The following is a 10,401-nucleotide window of genomic DNA, read 5'->3' on the forward strand; positions in this document are numbered from 1 at the left end:
CTCGGGAGCTAGTATCCGATTTTCATTGTTTGTTGCACAATATTTCTCTTTTAGTTTCCAACTTCCCTGGAGCTCAGATCACTCATGTATACAGATCTGCTAATAATGCTGCGCATTTATTGGCGCGCTTTGCTCTCTCGGTGGATTCTAAATGTTCAGGGGTGGAGGAAATGCCTCCTCCTCTAATGCCTACTGTATTTTAACTCTTGTTTAATATAATAGCATTTTCTCAACAAAAAAAAAAAAGAAGAAGAGAGAGAATTGAACAAGAGGAAATTAAATTCTACAACAAAAAATAATACACAAATAACAAAAAATTAACAGCAAATTAATAAAATTATAACATAAAAATATACCAAAAGAACGTATTTTTCGTAAATAATCATAAAAATATTTAAAATTTTGTATAACTGTATAACTGTATTTTTGTAATTTTTTTTTTGTTTTTGTATTTTTCTGAAATTATCCCAAGAAGTAAAATGACAAAACTAAGAGAACTTTCCCAACAAATGAAACGGAAGCCCACTTAGCCCAGGCCCAAAAATGGCTGAACCCTGGTCCGTCCGGGTCTGAAAGTGGTGGCTTTTTGGTAAATTTGGCACCACGCTTACCCAACCCAACTCCAGCCTAGACAGACACAGTCACCAAATCGATCCCAACACCCTCTGATTGTTTCAATTGAGAAGAAGAAGAAGAAGAAGAAGAAGAAGGTGTTGTTGATTTCATCGAGAGAGAGATATGGCATCAGGGTGGGGTATTACAGGGAACAAAGGGCGGTGCTATGACTTTTGGGTTGACTTCAGCGAGTGCATGTCTCGATGCCGTGAGCCCAAGGATTGTACTCTTCTCCGGGAAGACTACCTCGAGTGCCTTCACCATTCCAAAGAGGTCATTCTCTCTAAACTTTCTTTTTTCTCTGCATAATTTCTTATTAGTTTGAATTCTTCACTCATTCACAATCTCCTCCATCGATTCCTTTTATAAACCCTAATTCACGAGATCGACAATGTTGTTTGAAGGGTCTGTTAGTTTTTAGGGAAATTGTGAAACCACTTGTAGTTGCCCTGTTTTTCATTTCATATGAAGGTAGTGTTACTGTTTATGTGTATATGCTATTCAAAATTGATGAAATATTATTCAGAAATGTTGTCAATTGTCATGATAAGCATGCTCGTTTAAATTACATTTCTTTTGTTTTTTGTTGGAAGTGAAATTGCTCCTGATCACATTAACTGCAAAGCAACCAATCAAGGGTTTCAAATTTCAACTTTTTGTGTATGAATTATTAATTTCTGTATGTGTTTGCTAGTTCTCTTCTGGGATTTTCTTTAGTTTGAAGCATGAGTGGTTTTCTTTGAAGACTATGATGGTTTTTTTAGTACATGGAAAGCTCTAGAGAGAACTAAAAGAGATTTCAGTTTTTCTTGTGTAGAAATTGGTAGTATGATTGCTTATTTAGTAATTGAATGAAGTGTTAGATATGTACATTAATAGATCGTTCGGATTTTTGGACTCACATCCATTAAAAGTGGCTTTCAAATCAAGCTTCATTGACAACAAGCTAAAAATTATTTCAAATGTTATCTGCCATGAATTATCTTGATACTGCGTGTATGAAGTTGTGGCTCATAAGAAGATGCTGCATTTTACATTTTCAAGCCCTTTCTTTTGAGAGGGAATTTCATATCACAAGGCATCTCTTAGAAATACAATGTTGTAGTTTAGTAGGTACATTCTTAGAGGACGACGACGATTTGTGGTTCTAAACAATGTTGAGTCCAGGATAGATTGCATTATCGAAGACATTGCTTGGGAATTATATTGGCTTAGGAGTGTGAGATAACTGTCTGTCAGCCAATTTAAGGCTTGAAGTACGTGGGAGGCAACAAGTTGTGCAACCAATGAAGAGTATTATGACTATTGGGATTCTTTTTTATTTTTATTTTAGCCAACGAAAATTAAATTATGCATGAGGCTTAATCCATCATAATACTATGCAGCATGATTATTTGCTTTCCTGTGATTGATATACTCGCTCAACATTTGAGGCATGTGTACTATTGTGCAATAAAAAAAAGAATTATCAAGGGAAACAGTTTGGAGAGTAATGGGAAGGAATTACAAATGTCATTTCTTCTCAATTTCACTAATTATGTGAAGGATTCTCCAAACTTATTACTTATATCTATAAACACTTGAAAGAAAGTTGTTCTGGATCGACGTCTTTGCACTTATTGACTTTCTGGCCATTGACGCAATAATTATATTCGTTAATGTATCATATAGTTTTGACATGTTACCTTGATCATGAGTGAACCATTAGTAGTATTTTGGTGTTGCTGAAACAAGCTTGTGAACTTGCAAAATCTTTATCTTTTGATTTAGCTTTCTTTAACTTGGATCAAATACTGATTCATGATTCATGTTATCTTTTTCAATGGATATGTATTACAGTTCCAACGGAGAAACCGAATTTACAAGGAGGAGCAGCGTAAAATAAGAGCAGCTGCCAGGAAGAAGAAGGAGGGTGAGAATGTTGATAATCATCATGCATAACATTTGGTCATTATCTTTTGAGGTCAAAATAATGATTAAGCATTCCATATTGTATTTTTTTCTGGACTAGATTCTTACTTCATGTTGTGGATCTGTTTTGTTTGTACTGGAATTGGTATAGACCTCTCTGGTCTATGCAATAAAACAAAGATTAATTTCTTTTTTCTTGCAACAACAGCCGCAGGGTAATGAAAAGTAACCCTTTGTTTCCCTTTCTATACTAATTTTCATCGACTCATTTACTTTTGCTTGGTTGTAAATGATATGAGTTTTCAACACAATGGTACAAGATGGTCTACCTCAATTTAGCTGATGGCATTTTGTTTAGATAAAGATAATGATTTAGAATGGGTATTTCTTTCCTTTTGTTCTTGAACCACTCGATTTTTAAAGTTCCCCTCCAAAAAAATAAAAGAATTAACAATTAAGTACTCAAGCTTCTAATTAGCTATGACTATGACAAAAGCATAAAAAACTTCTAATCATCAAACATAAAAAGAAATATGGAATTGAGTTTTTGTCCAATTTGTTTTCCCAATACTCTTATTTTATTTGCATAATACAACTAAAATACTTTGAAAAACAATTTTAACTTTCTACATCTAAACTAAGAAATTGTTGTTTAAAAAATTTATATGATATAAGAAAAGGTCGATTTATTAAGTAACTTTAATGCATAAAGAAAATGTTATTTATTGATTTTTTCAGCTTATGTTTCGTGATGCAAAATTTAAATATTCAATAAATATATATAATTAAAAAATTATTAAATTTATAATATAAGATTTCATAAATTAATAATAAAATATACTATAAATACTAAAATATAACAATATGAGAGGGTTAAAATTCTCTCCAGCCATTATATGTCCGCTAATCTCTATACTCTTTTTTCTTATTAATAACTAGGAAACAAAAGCCGCGCGTTGCGCGGTCTTAAAAAAATCATAAGTTATAATTATTATTGAAAAAAGTTTATTTTTTAAATGTGAATTTTTTACAAAGTTATATCATAGAAAAAACTGAAGTTTCTAAAAAATAAAAAAATGCATTGAAAAAATATGATTTATCTTATCATTCTTTTTTTTTTTTTGAATGGATATCTTATCATTCTTAGTCTTACATATATGAATTTTTTTAATTATTAACAATTAATTTATTAAAATATCTTTTGAGAAAAGTTTTTAAGGTGTATTTTTTCTTAAAAATCGACGATCACTATATTTTAAAACAAAATTAATAGTCACTAATAACACACATATTTTTTCACTGATAAATTAATAAAAAAATATATAAAACATTATTTAAACTTTCAATAATAAGTTACAATTATTAATATTAATTATTACTTAATTTTTTTAATAATAGACATACAACAACTTAATTAATTAATTAGCATTATTCATAATTTGTAATAAATATTAAAATTACTACAAAAATAGAGAGATTAGCAAAAGAAGAATATACCGCCACCTCTTTAATTAGTTTTTTTTGTTGTGGGAAAATTATTACCATATTATTGTTGCATTTATTTTTAAATAAATATTATAAGTTGAATGATCATGTAACTTTACTTTTTACTTAATTAAATTATTATTATTATTATTTTAAGACAAATCAATTATTTAATTATATTATTTATGTGAAATTAAAAATTGAAATTATCAAAAATTATGAAAAATAAGATATTTGAAAAATAAAGTATCATCTCACCTCTCTATATTATCATTATTTTTTTTTTACTTTTGAGAGTATTTTTTGTTTTTAACAATCCTATTAGAGATGAATTATTATTGTTCAATTAATTTTTTTAATGCTAAAAATGAGTATCATGATCACATAATCAATATTAAAATAATGTCAAGATATTTATTTTATTACAAATATAGAACCATTAGCATTTATTAACACAAAATATATTTTAAATAAATAAATTAAAAATAATATATTCCATCATGTACTTGTTGTAGTTGCCTCTATTTTTAGGTATGATCATTATTATTTTGCATCATCTACACTATTGAGAGTGGTATAACATTCTCTATGCATTAATAAATCATCTCAATATTTAATGAGAAAAAATGTATTGTAAGACTAAAAAATTATACAAATAGTAGGAAAGAGAAAAAATGAGAAAGTATCTAATATTACACTATATATATATATATATGTAATATCTATACATGTGTATAAAAATGGAGTAAAAAATGATAAAAAAAAAAACACAAATATATTGTTAAAATATTTACATAGAGAAGTGAAAGGTATGAATACTTGACATTATAAAATGACGATGAAAATAATAAAAAAACAATTGAATAAATAAAAAAAAAAAAATAGAGAAAACAAATAATTAAAAAGAAACCTCATATAAAATGCTATTTTTTTAGCATATATGATTATCCATGGCAATTTGTTCCAATCTTTTTAATCCTCTTCTTAAAATTCTTTTCCCTTCCCATCTTCATATATGTGTCAAAGTGTTTGTATTTTTATATCCTCAACTCATCTATATATATTATATGGAATATGAGGAGGTATAACCAAAGGTCTCTTAAAATAAATTTTGTAATTATAACATGAATTTATTGAATAGTTTTTTTTCTTTTGAAGAATGCCAAAAGCTTTATTTATCATAAAATCAATGCAAATATTAATGTAAATATGAATTAACATATAATTAATTAAAATAATTAGAAAATGAATAAAAATTTGAGAAAAAAAATGAGAGAATAGAAAAATTAGCTATTTGAAAAGTTAAAGGATTACATACATTATCTATCCTAACATTAGAATTGTATAATTATATATATAAATATATAGATAGATATATAAATATAGCTATATGTATATACTTTTTTGCAATATAAATATGTATGCATATATTTTGAATTGTTAAAGATTAATCAATTATATAGATTTACAAAATTACTATACATATATCATATTTTTTGGGTGTAATAAGATATCTATATGTATATATAGATGAGAATACTTACTAATAGTTTAAAAGAATACTAATAGATTATAAAAAATTAAGAATGGGGAGGTTACATTATTTTTTTCTTATTATTCAATAGAAAAAAATTAGAAAACATAAGAAAATAGAGAAATGGAAGGAAAAGATGCCACATCAATGCTCTTATGCTTTCCTTTATTTATATATATAGATATATAGATGTATATATGAATAAAGTATATTTTAAATATTTTTTAAAAAAATTAAATATTATAATTATATATAGGGTTATTTGCGGCAAAATCTCCTAAAGTAGAGAAGTTTTTGCAACTAACCCCCAATTCTAAAATTTTGCGGTAAAACTCCCTAAACTCAAGTTTAGTTAGCAGTTAGCCCTTTCCGTCCATTTTTGGTTGTTAACTGCCATGGTGGAATATCCACGTGGCACAATTTTATTGGTCCACGTAAATAAATATTTAAAAAAATAAAAAAAATAATTATTTTAAAAATTAAAAAAAAAACTATTTTTCTTTAAAAATTAAAAAAACAATTTAAAAATAAAAAAAAAAACCCTAGTAACCCTAACCCATTCCTACTCTTCTTCTCATTCTCTCTCTGTCAAGCTGCCCCATTCCCACTCTTCTTCTCCTTCTCAATCTCCACCACCACTTCGTCTTCCTCGTCTCCTTCAAACACCCATCCATGACCTCCAAAATCGGAACCCTAATATCAACCACTTCAAACACCCAACCGGCGATGGCAGAGGTGGAGATTCTGACGATGAAAGCCTCGGTCTCGGAGAGGTGGGGATTTTGGAGTTGAGGAGGTCGACAATGAGATCCGAGGGGTGATGAAGAAGACGGAGACGGAGGAGTAGAGAGAGAGAGGCATTGGTGAGCGGGAAGATTTGGGAGATTGCTCTCGCTGGTTCGAGGAGATGGAGCCGGTTCTGGGTCGTCGAGATCAAGAGGGTTTTGGCGATCTGGGTTTGGGGGATTCGGGGATCTAGGTTTGGGGGATTCGGTGATCTGGGTTTGGGGGATTTGGGGACTCTAGGGTTATGATGGATTAGGGTTATGGTGGATTAGGGTTAGGGCTTTGGATGAGGACGGTGAGGTGTGGTTGTGCGGACTGAATTGGTGAGAGGGAGAGTGTGTGTGTCCAGGGGTTGTGCGTGTGTCGTTTTTAGCAGAGAAGAAGAAGAAGGAAGAAGAAGAAGAAGAAGAAGAAGAAGAAGAAGAAGAAGGGAGTTAGGGTTTTTTTTGAAAAATTTTATTTTTATAAAATTGTATTTTTAATTTTTAATTTTTTATTTTTAAAGAAAAATAATTTTTTATTTTTTTAATTTTTAAAATAATTATTTTTTTAATTTTTTTTAAATATTTATTTATGTGGACCAATAAAATTGTGCCACGTGTACACTGTGTACACGTGGACATTCCACCATGGCAGTTAACAGCCAAAAATGGACGGAAAGGGCTAACTGCTAACAGAACTTGAGTTTAGGGAGTTTTACCGCAAAAAATTTAGAATTGGGAGTTAGTTGCAAAAATCTCCCTACTTTAGGGGGTTTTGCCGCAAATAACCCTTATATATATAAAAGAATACTTAAAAAATAAAAATAAAAAATATTAATATAATTATTGTTATTTGCATTTCTGTGAAACATAACACGTGGCATTTAATGATGATGGATAATTTATTCCTTTAATTGAGAGTCCTTTGGAACCGTTTTGTCATGGGAAGGCTTCCTGGAACTGAAGAGTACCTAGGAAGGAAGGATACACGGAAGCAAATTCATACTTGCCTCGACTTCTTAAATGTGGAAGGCAGAATACCTTTCCCGAATCTGAAAGGGTCTAACAGGAAAGCTCGCTTATTTTATATTTGAACTAGTATTCGAATGAAGTGTTACGGATGTCGACCATCATGAAGTGTCGCGGATGTCGACCTTTTACATACGACAGGTCGCTAAAGTGACGGTTATACTTTTTTTTTACAAGATCAGATCATGTCTCCTATATCCTAGCATAGTATGGTGCGCACCTCCAATACCTTTTTCCCAGGCAGGTACTACGAACCATCACTTTTAAAGGTTAAAGTTTTGAAGGACAAGTGTCCATGTCGTACGCATTATCCCAAATTACCTTGCTGTAAGGCGCACGAGCGTGATTTGGTCCAAGGATTCAACAGTCAAATCTTATTTTGCATGTAATTTATCCCAATAATGGGATGCAAGCAGATACCTTAAGCGGGTCATGGGTCTGTCCATACTTGTCACTTAGCTTATAAATATCCTTCACTTCTCATATGAAGGGGGCAAATCAAAAATAGCTAAAGCTCTGTTAATATAACTCTAGGTCTTCTTCTTTTTCAAGAGAAACTTAAGGTACAGAGTTAGAGTTTCCTATAAAATATTATAAACACGTCAATACCGACATTAAATGCCAATAGACTGACTCATGGACTAAGATTTATTAACACTTGAATCACGTAAAAAATCTTCATCTCTTTATTTTTGCAAGCTATAATTTCTTTAGCTCCTAAATATTCAATTTTTAAAAATTTCGGTTAATATTTTGATGCTTTCATTCAAAGCTGAAAAAATAAGTAGACTAGTGCTACAGCCATGGTATTCACACGAAAGATGGTTCCCTATAAATTCTTCAAAGCGGCCTTAAGGCAATCATGGAGGAGGTAAACTCCTCCTCTCGCCGGAGCACGCCCAGTCGAGCGATGCGAGAGGCGGGATGTGAATCGTCGAAAGGATGATTCAGAGAAACAACATGTCCGTGTCGATGATGAAAAAGATACTAAGATGAATGAAGAAGAAGAGGAAGACGAGGACGGCTACATCAAGGACTGGTATGACAAGGACGACTATCATTATAACATAATAGTAAATAGCAAACAGAACTAATGTTCAGAGGGTGTTACCACCAAAAAATGGGTTTGTAGGGTTAAGTGTCACAAATTATATAATTTAAGTAGTTTTATCGTCAATATTCCTAAAAAAAATATAGTTGTTTTATACTTCTACTTACAAAGAGGAAATCCTAAGTTTAAATATTCCTTCCCCAATATAAATATAAATAAATGTATCATACAAAATATATTACATTGAAGATAAAAAGAAATTAAAGTCTAATTATAGTTTTAGACACTATTACGACTAAAATCTAATTTCTTATCATAGTAAAATATATTTTTTTCTTTTTGACAGTATTGTTCTAAAAGGTTAAAATTAGAATAAAAAAATATACTTCTAAAGTACACCACCATAAGATTTATCTACTCATAAAAACGAGGTGATTTTTTTTTCTCTCTCTTAGATAGGGTTTTCCCTCTTTTCTCCTTTTAGAAACTTATAGGGTTTTTAATGCTCTCATGGGTGCCGTCGCCCGAATCTAGGCTGGTGGTGCCTGGGGCTTTTGGTTCTCTCAATGTAACGACAAAGCTCTTCTCTAGTGGGTTTTGGCATTGGATGGCTCGTGTGGGTGTTGGGCCTCACTCCTAGGTGCTGGTTCGGTAGTGCTTGCATTTTTAAGCGCTTGGCTGCCGACCACAGTGGTTGGGCGTCTCTTGCAATAAGTTGGGAGTTGCGGTTGAAGCTGTTCTCTTGGGTCATGAGACAACGACGGTGGTGGGTGTGGGTAGCTCTGGTTTCTTGGGATGGTGAGAGCCGACGATGGTGGGCTTCTACTGGCTATTTCCCTTTCGATTTTGGGGATGATGTTTTCTAGTGGCTCTTTTCAGGCACGAGCTTAGGCTTTGGAGCTTTGGTTTTCTTCTTTTTATTTTAGATATTGATGTGTGCCCTTAAGTTACCATTCTGGCATCCAGGCTCTGGTGCACAATGGCTTGTGGTTAGCTTTCAGAGTGTTGTTGATGTAGAGGACGGACTCATGTTTTACCCAAAGGGGTGTGCCTCCTTTATTCCAGCATCTTCACCGTTGAAAACCACAATGGGGGGCTGAGTGTGGACTTTTCTCATTGGAAGATGGCATCGCTCCTTTGCTTTTAGTTTGCTTGTTTTGGGTCATCGTGTTGCCTCCTTTGCGTTAGGGGATGACTTTTGAAGTTATTTTTCTTTATGCTTTTGTTTGGCTTGCTTATTTTAGTTTTTTTAGTTCTTTCGGTGTTGTGCACCTCATATTCTTAGTGGCATTGACATTAGGTTTTTATGGAGAGTTTGTCCCTCTATATGCTCTTACGTGGGTCTTGAGCTTATTGCTCCTTTTGAATCAACGCAGTTGGCCAACAATTATCATCTCCTAGTGAGATTGCGGTTTTTCTGTTGGACTTGTAGGGCTCTTACCCTTTTATTAACTTTGAATGAAGTTTAACCACTTGAGGCTAGCTCAAGTGGCCATAGGTGGGTGTGTGTGTGTTGGAGGTCCTGTGTTCGAATTCTAGGTAAAACATGGTTGTAATATATAAACGCTTAAATAAAAAAAATAATAAAAAAAAAACTTTGAATGAAGTTTTCATTTAAAAAGAAAAGAAAAAGAGATTAAAAATTGAGCTGAAATCAATTTCAATAAGTCTTCAAAAGTAATGATATGTCTAAAGGAAGAGGAAGACGAGAGACATAATAAATTTGTAACAAAAAATAATGTTTATAGACATATTATTAGTTTTGATGTAATAATTAAGTTAGATCACATATGTGATAGATGTTAAAGATTTAAATTTCACTAAGAATATATTTTTGGGAAATTACTTCATATATTGTTTTTTTTTTAAATTTACCGTTTGTGTTTCTAAAATGGTTTCTCCGGTGGTTTTTACGTCGGTTGCTATACGATTTTTTGTTGCTATTTAGATTGCAATGGTAGTTGCAGTAGGAATTTTTATGTAAAATTATGTAAAAATACAAAAAAAAA

At 31.5% G+C, this 10,401-nt stretch overlaps 1 protein-coding gene across 1 annotated transcript; it reads left to right on the plus strand.

Moving 5' to 3' along the window:
• The first annotated feature begins 486 nt into the window (after window positions 1–486).
• On the plus strand, window positions 487–2,780 carry LOC115698387 (NADH dehydrogenase [ubiquinone] iron-sulfur protein 5-B). The gene is made up of 2 exons (XM_030625553.2): window positions 487–888; window positions 2,455–2,780. Exons 1-2 carry the CDS (start codon window positions 739–741, stop codon window positions 2,554–2,556), a joined length of 252 nt encoding a protein of 83 aa, XP_030481413.1. The 5' UTR covers window positions 487–738; the 3' UTR covers window positions 2,557–2,780.
• Window positions 2,781–10,401: the final 7,621 nt, after the last annotated feature.

Source organism: Cannabis sativa, chromosome X (assembly GCF_029168945.1).
Source record: "Cannabis sativa cultivar Pink pepper isolate KNU-18-1 chromosome X, ASM2916894v1, whole genome shotgun sequence".
NCBI lineage: Eukaryota > Viridiplantae > Streptophyta > Magnoliopsida > Rosales > Cannabaceae > Cannabis > Cannabis sativa.